At 39.6% G+C, this 14,004-nt stretch overlaps 1 protein-coding gene across 1 annotated transcript in view; it reads right to left on the bottom strand.

Annotated features, from left to right (window-relative positions):
• ECHDC1 (ethylmalonyl-CoA decarboxylase 1) overlaps positions 1-14,004 on the bottom strand; it is a 28,622-nt gene that overhangs the window by 11,061 nt on the left and 3,557 nt on the right. Inside the window, exons 3-5 of the mRNA XM_058677379.1 lie at positions 9,227-9,369; positions 7,110-7,162; positions 4,437-4,517 (exon numbers count right to left, since the gene is read on the bottom strand). Coding sequence (XP_058533362.1) covers positions 4,437-4,517; positions 7,110-7,162; positions 9,227-9,369 — 277 coding nt within the window. The remainder of the gene's footprint in view (positions 1-4,436; positions 4,518-7,109; positions 7,163-9,226; positions 9,370-14,004) is intronic.

The following is a 14,004-nucleotide window of genomic DNA, read 5'->3' as shown; positions in this document are numbered from 1 at the left end:
GAAAAATATTAGCCGAAAAATTTGAGATATCTATATTAACAAAATGGATTCCTAATTGGATCCTTGCCCAGAAAAAGGGCATTGGTATGATAACTCAAAAAACTTCCTTTAGGCATATGGAGTAGTCTCATATCAATTTAAATTTCTTGGTTTTGTAATAATATTGTGAACATACGGAGAAGCTGTAAAACATATGGAGATTAGACATGATTATTAGAAGCTGAAACATTTTAAAAATTAAAATTTCTCTTTAAAGACACTAAAAACAAAAAAAATCATGGAAGGGGAAAAAATAATCACAATTTTTTTATATATAACAAAAAGTGTACTATATTTGACTTAAAGGAATTTTACACAGAATTTATAAGCAACTTTTATAATTCAATAATAACACAAATCAATTGTTTAAAAAAGAATATGAATTTCAAGCACCAATAAAGAATAAATCAATCAATAAAGAATCTTCTTTATTGGTGTTTGAAATCTATATTCCTTTTTAAACAAATGACTAATGAGCATACGGTAAGATGCTCAACACTACTAATTATCAAGGCAATTGAAGAGATGGAGATTCCACAAGGGTTCCCATCAATCAAATGTCTAAATATTAAAGAAAAGATTTAGTATCATTAGTTGGCATATATGTGGCACAGCTGTATTTTTTATCTATTGTTGATTGCAGAGTAAAATTCTACAACCCACCTAGTAAAGGTTTAAAAAATCAATTTCTTCCCAGCTGTAGGCAACTGGCTAGGCTGCCTTGTATGTAGGCAAATGTTACACAGTTGGCAGAAAGGCAGTCGATAGCTGGCAGGCACTCTGAACCTGGTTAATGTCAATTTTGTATTAACTATACCAGTGTGCCAGCATAGTAGTCTATTCTATTTTTACTATGTTTTAAAGATATGTGGGAAAGGCAGGGAATACCAGGCCAGGACATGCCAACCTGGCCCCAGGCAGGGGACCCGCAGATTACGCAGGGAGTGGGAGAGGCTGAGGGTATGTTTGACAGGGAAGGAATGAATTCTGGCATCTCCATGGATGGGACCACTGCACTTGCTGGTAGCAAGGGAATTGAGATGGAATGGTTTAGAGGGGAGAAATTGGAGGACATGACTGGGTCAGGCCAAGGCACCTGACCATGTGGGAGCCCTAGGCTGGGCTAAATAGCATCACAAAAACCAGGCAGGGGGATATGCCTGCCTCGGCTACGCTGCAGTACCTGCCTGCAAGTGTCAGAGCAGGAGGTGGGCAACATCAGGCTGGGTGGGTCACAGCACCCAGCAGAATGCAAGAAAACTAGATCTGGGGCAGATTCTATAGGAGACCTGTGGGCTCACCTCTGTGGGACTATAACACCTGCTGGTTTGTGCAGAGCTGGGGTGGTGACATTTTGAGCCAGGCTGGACCATGGAACTCACCCAGGCTACAGTACCCACTGGCACATGCAAAGGTCAAGACTAAGGGTAGGTGCCAAGTAGACTCCAGATAGGGTGGTGGCACCTGCCAACACATGTGAGATTTAGAGCAGGGAGTGTCCCTGATAGGGAAATTAGGGTTCTCCACTGTTAGGGCACAGCTCCCGGTGGTATATGCACAGACCAGGCCTGTGGCAGATTGGGCTGGGTTAGGCTACAATACCCACGAGTTCACATGAAATCGGGCTGGAGGCAGAACTAACCAGGCAGCTGCATCCACTGGTATGTGTGTTGGCTGGTGTGGGTGACAGACAAAACCTGACCCTGCACTGGTCGGTACACACAAGAATCGAGTGTAAAGTTACCCCAGGCAAAGTTTCTTGGGCAATTCCTCACTAAATGGCTGGACTCAAATCCCAGCCACAGGGAAAATCACAATGCATGTGCTATAACCATAGAGTCCATATCTTGTACTGGACCTCCTCAGTTGCTGATGCCTGTGAAGTGGATTTCATGCCCACAGAGGGGACATGACAGCCAGCTCCTGTAGGCCAGAAGATGACAGTGACTGTCTCATTAGAGCATAGAAAGTAGAAGAGGTTGGACGACTAAGATGGATGTGGCCAGCCAGCAGACCTTGGAAAGATATTCTCAACCCTGCTCCAACAAGTAGCTGCAGACATCTCAGAACTATGAAAATCATGCAAGAAACACTCTCAGAATACTCTTCCCCACATGAGGATCTCTAAGGTCGCATAAAATGACTGCTTCTAGTTCAACAGCAAGGAGTGCCCCCCTCCCCTTCCCTCTCTGGGGAAATAGGAGAAAAATAATTGTAACATTTGTCCCACCTACCTTCCTCCACATCTCAGCCATCCCCACTCAGAGACCCACATGGCTGTGCATCCCTTTCAACTATGTAAATAATATTAAAAGTTAAGTTAGATTTTAAAAAAGAAGCCATTTTCTTAGTTCAAACTAGGCACATATCATATTGCCTAGTGCTTCTACTTTGGGGGCTTTTTGTCAAAAGAAATGAAGCCTATGTCCTTGTATGTATAAAATCTTATACACATATATTCACAGTAACTTCAACATAAGAGTTCCCAACTGGAAAGAGAACATACATCCATCAATATGATACCTACTGTGCTATGTAAGTATAAAAAGGAATACTATTGAAAAACAAAACACAAAAACACTGAGATGCAATAATGTAGACAAATCTCAAAATTAATAAAGTATTACCACAAGAATGAATCTCAGAGTAATTCTACTGAATTCAAGAAACATGACACAAAAGTCTGTATTGTATGAAAACATTTATATAAAATGTTGAAAGACAGAAAAACTCATTTAAAAGTGAGAAAGTGACTAGTGTTTCTTTGAACAAGGAACAGAAGGTGACTCAGAAGTGCTATTATGCAAGTATTTATGAGTGATACAAATATTTTGTATTTTGATTGTGGAGGTAGTCAAATGGGTATTTATGTTCCTCAAAATTCACTTACACTATACAATTAATCTATACTTCAATAAAGTTACTTTCTGAAATGGTTGAGGTACCATGCAGGATGTCTTGAAACATCCAGAATACTACATGCCACAGCAGAATGCCTTTCTCTTTAGTGTTTCAAAGTGAGAGTTACAAGTTTCCTGTGGATAACTACAAGATTTTTGTCAGCCAGAATCAACTTACAAAGAATAGAAAAAATAAGAACTCAGGCTAGTGAGCCCTGAAGTTTAAAAACATCCCAAACTGGAAATAGTTGAAAAATCTGCCATGTGAAAAAGATAGGAGTAGAGGGTAATCTTAAGACATTAAGCAATAATATTATGTTTATACCAACGTGTCCCTTAGGTTAAGTAGGTTAAGCATGTGAAAATCTAATTGTTATTATGTTACGTGACAGCAAATCCTGTCATCTTGAGTTTTTACTTGTTCTCGGAAGCTGGTCTGGGTGCTATTACCAAATAGTAAAGGAACATTGTAATATGAACTCCAACCCTCAGCCCCCTCTTAATTTACTAAAGTCCAAAGGCTTGTGTCTTCTACTCTGTGTAGAATAAATCAGGCTGCAGCTATGCCTGAACTGCTGGTTGCCCTGGGCTGATGTCTTGTATGCAAGTTTCTCTGATAAACGCACTATATCGATTGGGAGTTTCCTTCTTCAGTTTTCAACATCAAGCTTCCTGCTCAGTTCCAGACTTTATAATGCTTGACCTGGCAAATACAGCATCCACACAGTCCTTTAAACTTCATATCAATGTTTATGGAAGGTAATTTGGTTTCATGGATCAACAAACTGAGACACTTTACCCCGCCCTCTAATTGTGCTCTTTATGCTACTTTGGCATTATGAAGAGGCTCAGGTTTGTGTCTCCAGGGATTATGGAGTACTGGTCTCCTGATATTGCGCTGGTAGGTCTTGCTCATGGAATTGAGAAAACGGTTTCAAGCACATGTAGAGCATTAGAGTTTAACAAATGTCTTTTCTAAGTAGCATCATTATAGAATACAGAAAATAACTCTAGAGACTGAAGTTATTGGTCCCAAATAACTTTATTCCCAAGTGAGTTCCAAAGCACCATAGAGTTTCTATAAATGATAGTAGAGGGAAGATGTGAAATGGATCTCAGAAGATGTTGTATTGGCAAAAGGAAGGCTATTGCAGTCTGTCATTTTCCATTCTCTTTTTCTTTGTTGTTGTTTATTTTTTTAAAAAGATATTTACTTTTATTTGAAAAATTCTTTTGGACTTTAAAGAATTTAAACATCTTCATAGATTTGCTTAGCTTTTTTATAAGGTTCAGTTAATTTGGATATAGTGTATTCAGAAACATTGCTATTTCTTAATTTTTCAAATTGCATGGTAATTACACCAGACTCAAAGCACCTACTCTAATAACAAAAAGTTCCTATTTAAGAATCTGTGAAATAAAATTGATATGAAAGCAAAAGTAAAATAGAGTATATAGTAATTAATTTGGGCAAAAATAATGCAATTTTCATCATACCGGAAATCACATGCTGTTGTAAATTCTGCTCCTCCGCCCAATGCTCGACCTTGAACCAGTGCAACACTGATTAAAGGAAGTCTGCATATTTAAGAAAAAGTAGACATTAGTATTTTAATTTCAGTACTAATTTACAAACATCAGTTTTAAAACTCTTTATATTTACCAGGTACAACATAATTGTAGTATTTCCAGTAACACATCAAAGGGTAGCAACACTTTGAACCTTTCTAGTAAGACATAATCAATATATCAAAATGCTAAGAAGATTTATCAAAATACCTCTTTGAATGACAGTTTCATTAAAAAATTAACTGTAAGTTTAAACTGTAGTCATAGTGTAATTTTCAAATAAATAGATATCTTTGGTAACTTACAGCTCTTCAATTTCTAAGGTTTACTGATTTTTTTTTAAGATAGAATTACAAAGAGAGAAAGGGACAGTAAGAGACTCAGGGAATGAGAGGGGGACAGGGAGAAAGACAAAGTCAGGGGGAGAGAGAAAATAATTAAGGAGAAAGGGAAGGGAAGAAGGAGGGGGGGAGAGAGAATCTTTTAATTTACTGGCTCACTTCCCACAATGGTCCAAAGAGTTAGGGCTGGGCCAGGTCAAGATCAGGAGCTAGGACCTCCATCCAGGTCTCCCACGTGGGTGGCAGGGGCCTAAGCACTTGGACCTCTTCTGCTGCTTTCTCATGAGCACTGGTGGAGAGCTGCATCAGTAGACAAGAAGCTAGGACTTAAACCAATACCTGCAGGGGATGCTGGTTTTGACACTGCACCAGCAGGAGGATGTAAGCAGTGTGTCACAATGCCAGCAACTTCAATGTCCTGCAACTTCATTGAGTTATTCCTGGCAATGGGAATAATTCGATGTAGCACTGTCAGCTGACATCAACTAAGAGTTTCCAATGGGAGGAAATATATTATAGAAGACAGAGCTCTAAAAGTACGCTCTAAGGTTCCCAGCAAAAATCTTTCATCATTGCTTGAAATAAACCACTGGGTAATTCTATATAGAAACACACTTTTCTGGCAAAATAAATCTCTTATGTTTTCTGTTCATGAAGATCAGTTAAAAATGTGGTCTAAAATGTATCAAAACCATGGGATTTTTTTTCCCCCTAAGTTCTAATGAAGTTCAAAAATACAGGTCTAAGAGTAACTGGAATATATTTGTTTTAAAGGTTTATTTGTTATTGTTATTATTATTAGAAAGGTAGATTTACAGAGCTGAGAGATAGAAAGATCATCCATCTCCTGGTTAATTCCCCAAGCGACTGAAAAGGCTAGAGCTGAGCTACTCTGAAGGCAGGAACCAGGAGCTTCTTTCAGGTTTCCCATGTGGCTGCAGGGTCCCAAGGTTTTGGTCCATCCTCTACTGCTCTCCCAGGCCACAAGTAGGGAGCTGGAAAGAAGTATAGTAACCAGGACTTGACCTGTGTCTCATATGGGATCCTGGTGCATGCAAGATGAGGATTTAGCCATTGGGCCACCGCGCTGGGCCTTAACTGAAATATTCTTAATAAATATTTTCCAAAGCAGGTGGGATTATTTCTTTAAAAATAATTCTACATGTTCAGCTAAAAAAGCCAAATGTAATAAAAAAAATGCGGTGGACATGAGCTAAACCAATAACAAAGGTATATTAGAATGGCATTTTTAGGATTCTATTATTTTGGGACTCTGAGATATGATACTACTAAAGATATTATAATGTCCAAGTAATAAGTATGCTTGAAAATGTATGATTTTCATAGCTTTCATAATTCTTCATTTTTTTTACATTTGGAATATGAAAATAGAACGCTACTCAGCCAAAAATTGCCACCCCTTAGAACCCAAATGCTAGGCATGCCAGGAACTATGCTTTCCCTGTTTCTCCCCACCCAGGTGCACATTAGACCCATCTGCTTAAGAAAGCTACAAAGACCTTCTCCAATCCCTGGCTCTTTTTCTTTCTGCTGGTCACAGACCATTCCAATACACATCCTACTGATTTCCAATACAAAGTAAACTTCATGGTTCAACTCCTGATTAGTATCTTTATTCTGTCCTAATATAACCACTTAACTTTCTCAATGTGTACTCCTTCATGTAGCTAGTTATGTAAGCTTTTGGGGGAAAAGCATTCTGTCTTAAATTGTTTTTATTTCTCATTTCTTCTCTTTAAAAAATATTTTGTGCTATTATTTAATTAAATGACTACCTCCAATAGTACAACAAAGTAGCTCATATTAGGCTAAATATAAATTGAAAATCAGCTGTTACTTTTTAAGTGAAAAAATTGAAAAATTAAGATGCATTGTTGAGTCTTACAAAACTATTTTTAAAATTAGAGGCCAGTGCAATGTCTTAGCACACTAATCCTCTGCCTGCAGTGCTAGCATTTCTTATGGGCGCAGATTCATGTCCCAGCTGCTCTATTTCCAGTCCAGCTCCCTCTTACAGCTTGGGAAATCAGCTCAAGTCTTTGGGCCCCTGCACCCGTGTGGGAAAACCAGAGGAAATTCCTGGCTACAGGCTTTGGATCAGTCCAGCTCCAACTGTTATGGCCATTTGGGAAGTGAACATAGGGAAAAGATTCTCTCTCTCTTTCTCTCTCTCCTTTTATCTGCAACCCCGCCTTTCCAACAAAAACAAATCTTGTTTTAAAAAAATAAAATACATTACCTCACTAATCTTGTTAATGTGTTTTGCATGAACATACATAAGGCCACTCCCTCCTACAAATAAAAATATGCATGAACACAAAGGTAAAACACAAATATATTACCTAGAAATTATTTTTTTAATTCAAGTTTTAATAAAATCATGAAACCAAAAGTTGTTTCATGATTTGTTTTTGGTTTTGTTTGTTTGTTTAGTTAATGGGATTTTCATCTAAAACTCTTCAATGCTGTGTGGAATCCCAACAACGCCATATTTCACCACTGACATGAAGTGTTCCTTGAGCTCAGCTTTGCAGGAGGCACTAACAAAGACACAGGAGTCAGAGTCACTTCAAATTCCCCCAGAACAAGGTGCAATCCTGCTCTGGGGATTCTACGGAGACACAGAAAACCTGCCATCTGCTACCTCCTAAGAAGATAAATGCCCGAAGAGGAAGGGAGGAAGAGGACAGTTATGTTAAGCTTGACATTTTGGATTTTTATCTCCACAAATTACACATTTCTGGAAAGTAGTTCAAGTTGGTTTTATTTTTATTTTTTATTTTTTATTTTTTTAGCTTGTTAGTTGATTCCCTAAATGCATGTATGACCCCAAATCCAATCCATGATTCTTTATTTCTTGGACACCTCATCCACTGAGACAACTTTACTGTTTATATGTTAAGTGCTGAAATGTGGTAGGCATGTTCCCATTTCTCGGCAATGCAAAAACAACTAGGGATCACACACACACACACACACACACACACACACACACACAAAACCTTAGTTTTGACTTAAATCCTAGTGTTTCAAACTAAAAAAGAAATTCATCAAACCGTAAGTGTGGACTTCAGTTTCTTTTTCAAAAGCAATGAAGAACAAAAAGAAATCTATCCTAGTTGAACTAAAGGATAGTTACAAGAGCCAAAACGATGAATACATTTATTCTGTAAAACACAACAAATTTGAGTTCTGAACTGATAGCCAACAAGGTTAAATTTTTTATTATTATCTTTGACTCTTCAATTCACAATTCTGCCACACTCCAACTTTTTGTAAGAGTTTTCCCTCAAGGGCTTGATGCTAGGTCAATTTTCATTTGTTTGAGCATACTCCATACTGACTTCCACAGTGGCTGTACTAGGCTGCACTCCCACCATTTGAGTAGGGTAACTTTCTCTCCACATCTTCCTCAGCAGGTGTTGTTTGTAGATTTTCAAAGGAAGGCCATTCTTACTGGAGTTGGGTAAGCCCTCACTAAGGCTTTTATTTGTGTTTCCCTGATAGCTAGGGAACCTAAGCATTTTTTCATTTGTCTATTAGCCATTTAAATTTCTTCCTTTGAAAAACGCCTGCTCATTTCCTTTGCCCATTTCTTGACAGTGTTGTTTGCTTTGCTGTTGCTGAGCTCCTGAAACTCTTTGTAAATTCTGGCATTAGTCCCTACCAGTTCCTTAGTGTACAAAGATTTCCTCTCATTCTATTGGTGGCTTCTTTGACTGTTAATTCTTTTGAGGTACAGAAGCTTATTAGTTTGACCTAATCCCATTTGTTTATTTTGGCATTGCCTACCTATACTTGATGTGACTTTTTAAAAAGCCTTTACCAATGTCTGTATCTTAAAGAGTGCTACCTGTGTTTTCCTCTAATGGTCTGATGGATTCTGGGTGCAGAAAGGACAAATATCTTATGTTCACTCTGATATAAGGAAACCTTCATACAAAATACAAATAAATAGACATGTAAGTAAACATGTATACACATATATTCTCATAGATGAACTGTATAATGCAGACTAGAATTCCGGGAAGTGAACATACGTTGCAGTATACATTTCTACTCCTGAATAAAAGGACTTCCAACGAAACTTTAAATACATCGAATGCTAGAGTTTCTACCATTGTCTTATATCTACAAGGTCATGATATATATAAATACCAGGAAGATGGAGTTGTCACTGTTGGTGAAGGACTGTACTATTGCAATAATGGAGAAGGGGAAATCCCTGTGCCTACGGACCCATATGATGAAAAACAAAAATTAAAATTAAAAAATAATCATATGATAAAATAGAAATGTTTCATCCACAGATGTCTGAGAAGCATGTAAGATTAATGCATAATATAAAACACTTGCCTCTGGGGTGGCCAGTGCTTTCACAGCATTCAGATCCGATCCTGAAGAAAACGTGTTTTTTGCCCCACGGACAATGAGGCCTTTCCCCTCTGTCCAATTTTCTAATTCAATGACTTTTTCTAGGAGTTGTAGCATCATAACACCTGCCAGGGAGGAAGAAGAAGAAACTGCTGGGACATAAAAAACAAGAAATAATTTAGGAATTCATAAAAATGCACAGCAACGTATGTAATTGAGATCCTGCCACCCATGTGGGAGACGAGCTCTGGGATGTGGCTCAGCCTAGCTCCAGTGATGGCAGACACTTGGAGAGTCAATCAGTATATACCATTGTTCTTCTCTTCTAGTGTTCTTCCTTCTCTCTCTCTCTCCCTTCCCTCACCCCAAGAACAAATACTCATGCCATTATCTACTGCCTCCCATGATGCATGAAAAGGAAGCTGGAATAGAATCGGAGGTGTCAGGACTAGAACTGGCACTCCACTATGAGATGTGGACATCCAAAGCAGCAGCCTAGAAGCGCCGTGACCTAGTGGCTAAAACCCTACCCTTGAATGCACCAGGATCTCATTTGGGCCCTGCTCCTCATCCAGCTCCCTGCTTGTGGCCTGGGAAAGCAGTTGAGGACGGCCTAAAGCAATGGGACTCTGCACCCGTGTGGGAGACCTGGAAGAGGTTCCTGGCTCCTGGCTTCAAATCAGTGCAGCTCTGGCCATTGCGCTCACTTGGGGAGTGAATCATCAGACAGAAGATCTTTCTCTCTGTCTCTCCTCCTCTCTGTATATCTGACTTTCCAAAGCAGCAGCCTAAACTGCTATACTGTAATACTATCCTATCTAACTATGTTAAGAACTTGCATTTTTTTAACATGTTGGTTGCTCAATACTATGTCAATTAATTCCACGACGTTGTAAATTGTTGCTGATGTTATGTTGGGACTTTTAGTTGATAGGGATGGTGCTCTGCCAGCTCTACCTTCAGACCAGAGATGTTCTCCCCAACAAGCTATTGAATTTGTCTGGGCAATGAGATGCTGGACTCTATGCTTGGTATACACTTGCAATGAAAGAATCTCAACTGATTTTGAACTGTGGTAATGCAGCAAGGTGGAGGAATCCACCATTGGGGGAGGGTTTGGGGAGGGGTGGGGGGAATCCCAGTACATTTGGGACTGTGTCACATAATGCAATGTAATTAATAATAATAATAAAATGTCCTCACCTTGAATGCGCCGAGATCCCATATGGGCGCCAGTTCACATCCTGGCAGCCCTGTTTCCCATCAAGCTCCCTGCTTGTGGCCTGTAAAAGCAGTCGAGGATGGCCCAAAGCCTTGGGACCCTGCACCCACGTGGGAGACCCAGAGGAGGTTCCTGACTCCTGGCTTTGGATTGGCTCAGCTCCAGCTGTTGCTGTCACTTGCGGAGAGAATCAATGGACGAAAGATCATCCTCTCTGTTTATCTTTTCTAATAAAAATATATATTTTTAAAGATTTCATGCAAGTGGCGTCAGCACTGGGGTAGAGGTTGGATTGCTGCCTGCAACGCTGCATCCATATGGGTGATACTCTGACACCTGACCGTTCACTGCCAAACCAGCTCCCTGCTAAAACGCCTTTGAAAGTGCTGGAGGATGGCCCAAGTCTTTGAGGCCCCTATCCGTATGGGGGATCTGGAAGAATCCTCTGGCTCTTGGCTTTCGCCTGGTCTAGCCCCTGCATTGTGACCATTTGGAGAGTGACCAGCAGATGGAGTCAGAGTCTCTCGCTCTCTCTCTGTAAATCTGCCTTTCAAATAAATACTTTTAAAAATAATAAAATATTGTCTTTTGCAACCAAATAGGTATACCTGGAAACCATTATTCTTAGCAATTGAAGTAGTTTCAAAGAGACAGATATCATGGGTTTTCTCTGATGTTAGGAAGCTAATATACAGCACACACAAAAAAGTGTAGGAATGAAATGGCTGCTTTGGGTTGAACTGTCAATTTTAGCCCATGTTTATACTCTAGTGGAAATGTGGTCTTGTGGCATTCTTGTTTTTACTTGTGGAAATTATGATTATTGGTGAATTAAGACCGTGTATATAGAATGGATTAAAATTAAGACTGTGTAAAAACTGTTGCTGAGAGAGAAGGGGAGGAAGCAGTATAGGGGAAGCAGGTCAGCAAGGGATATGTGCCTATGGAAGGCATGAACCTATTTTCTTTATATTAACAAAAACTTTAAAATCTTATAAATATATGATTAGCAAGAAAAATAGGAATATATTATATAGTCCCTAAATAGAAACTTGGAATGAAAAAAACACAATATGGAAATAAGAAAATGGTTACTTAAAGATATAGCATAGATCTGATTTCAGATTTATCTAAGTCTCAACTTGTCTCAGTCAACAGGCTGAACAAATTTCATGAGTATAGTATCATGAGGATCAATTTAAAATTCCTACCCTACTCACGCTGAACCAGTGTAACAAGCTATTAGTCCAGGAACGGACACGTTGTATTTGTGTCCTGACAAATTGTGCTGGGCCTGAGGCATGCTATCAGCGCATCACAGGCCTACTAACATGGGCCTACAATTTAAAGGTTGGTGTGTTATCTTTTTTTTTTTTGAGATTTATTTATTTTTATTACAAAGTCAGATATACAGAGAAGAGGAGAGACAGAGAGGAAGATCTTCCGTCTGATGATTTACTCCCCAAGTGACCGCAACGGCTGGTGGTGCGCTGATCCGAAGCTGGGAACCTGGAACCTCTTCCAGGTCTCCCATACGGATGCAGGGTCCCAAAAGCCTTGGGCCATCCTCAACTGCTTTCCCAAGCCACAAGCAGGGAGCTGGATGGGAAGTGGGGCTGCCGAGATGAGAACCGGCGCCCACATGGGATCCTGGTGCTTTCAAGGCGAGAACTTTAGCCGCTAGGCCATGCCGCTGGGCCCATCCTGATATCATTGCAAAATTATGTCAAAGCATGTTTACAGTAGACAGATTTAAAATGATTACATCAGGGACCATCCTTCAGAATCAATAATTTTCAGGGATGTTTAGATACTTCAAGTTCATAAAGTTCCTAATGTTCTCAGTATGATGAATTTATTTTCCTCTGGGAAATGCTTTAGAAAACAATGTAAAGTTCACAAACAAGGAGATGTAATTGGCTGAGAAGAGGAGGAGGAGGACAGGGAGGAGGGAGAGGAGGAGCAGAAGGAGAAGAAGAAAAGGAAACAAACGCATACTGTGTTTTCAAGGTTGCTTGCTAAACAGGCCCCAAAAGGTATCTAAATGTCCCTGGAATTAAATCCCACATGGCAGGAACTATTACTTTCTTTGTCATTTTTGAGGCAATCAGTAAATTGGATCCACAGTGTTAAATTAATGCTATTAACTCACAAACCACTAATGCAGTTTCTCTTTCTAATGGATAATTACACCCTACTTAAAGTTGTAATCCTTCCGAAGTACCTGCTACAGGGCACTGGAGAAATATAGTTCTTGTTTGTAAATGCTTACAGTTAGGTGGGAAAACAAAGAACCCATACCTTTAGAGTAAGAATAAATTTGCATAAGTAAATGCAGAGCTTCAATCATTTGTAATATTTAAATGCATTTTCTTTAAAATTCCTTTTCTTTTCTTTTTGTTTTTAAGGACAGATTTAGAAAGAAGAGGAGAGACAAAGATCTTCCAGCTGTTGGCTCACTACCCAAATGGTCACAGTAGTTGCAGCTGTGCTGATCGGAAGCCAGGAACCAGGAGTTTCTTATCTGACAAGAGTGCAGGGTCCCAAGGAGTGGACCCTCCTCCACTGCTTTCCCAGGCCACAAGCAGGGAGCTGGATCAGAAGTGGAGCAGCTGGGACACGAACTAGCACCCATAGAGGATGCCATGCTTGGACATGGAGGATTAGCCAGTTAAGCACTGTGCAGGCCCAATATTTAAACTTATTCTTTTTTTTTTTTTTTAGATGTATCCACCCTTACTGCAAAGTCGGATATACACAGAGGAGGAGAGACAGAGAGGAAGATTCTCCATCCAATGACTCACTCCCCAAGTGACCACAAATGTTGGTGCTATGCCGATCAGGAGCCGGGAACCAGGAACCTCCTCCAGGTCTCCCACGTGGGTACAGGGTCCCAAAGCTTTGGGCCATCCTCAACTGCTTTCCCAGGCCACAGCAGGGAGCTGGATGGGAAGCAGGGCTGCCGGGATCAGAACCAGCAACCACATGGGATCCTGGCACGTGCAGGTGAGGATTTTAACCACTACCTTATCACGCCTGGCCCATATTTAAACTTCTAAAAGAGACTTATTTTGAGCTTGAGTATAAAAAAAATCTATACAACTTTTTAATCTTAAACTCAAGGACCTTAAGGTGGTTTTTAAATAAGTAACCTGAGGACCTAGGTCACCTCTTTCAACCCCACCAAATAAACATTATTACCCGAACCAGAGCAGCTGTAGCTTTACTAGCTTTATACATAATACATCAAATTATGTTTACATTTGAAAAAATTATTTGCAACTATTCAGTAACATCTAAAATGATTTGTCAAATTTAACCCTTTTTTGTTCCTCTAAAATTACTTTCCCTGGGCTAATTTAAGATTTTTTTTCCGGAACCAATTTAAAGTATGGAGCTACACTGTCCATAAAAGTGACCATCAGTCCCATGTAACTGTTAAACATCCGAAGTGTGGTTATCTCAAACTGACACAGCACTGAGCATAAAATGAACATCAGATCTCATACACTTAGTGTGAAAAGGCAAAGGGTAGGTT

This window comes from Ochotona princeps, chromosome 1 (genome assembly GCF_030435755.1).
Source record: "Ochotona princeps isolate mOchPri1 chromosome 1, mOchPri1.hap1, whole genome shotgun sequence".
NCBI lineage: Eukaryota > Metazoa > Chordata > Mammalia > Lagomorpha > Ochotonidae > Ochotona > Ochotona princeps.
Note: the sequence above shows the minus strand (reverse complement) of the source record. Positions and strands in the feature narration are given on the sequence as shown.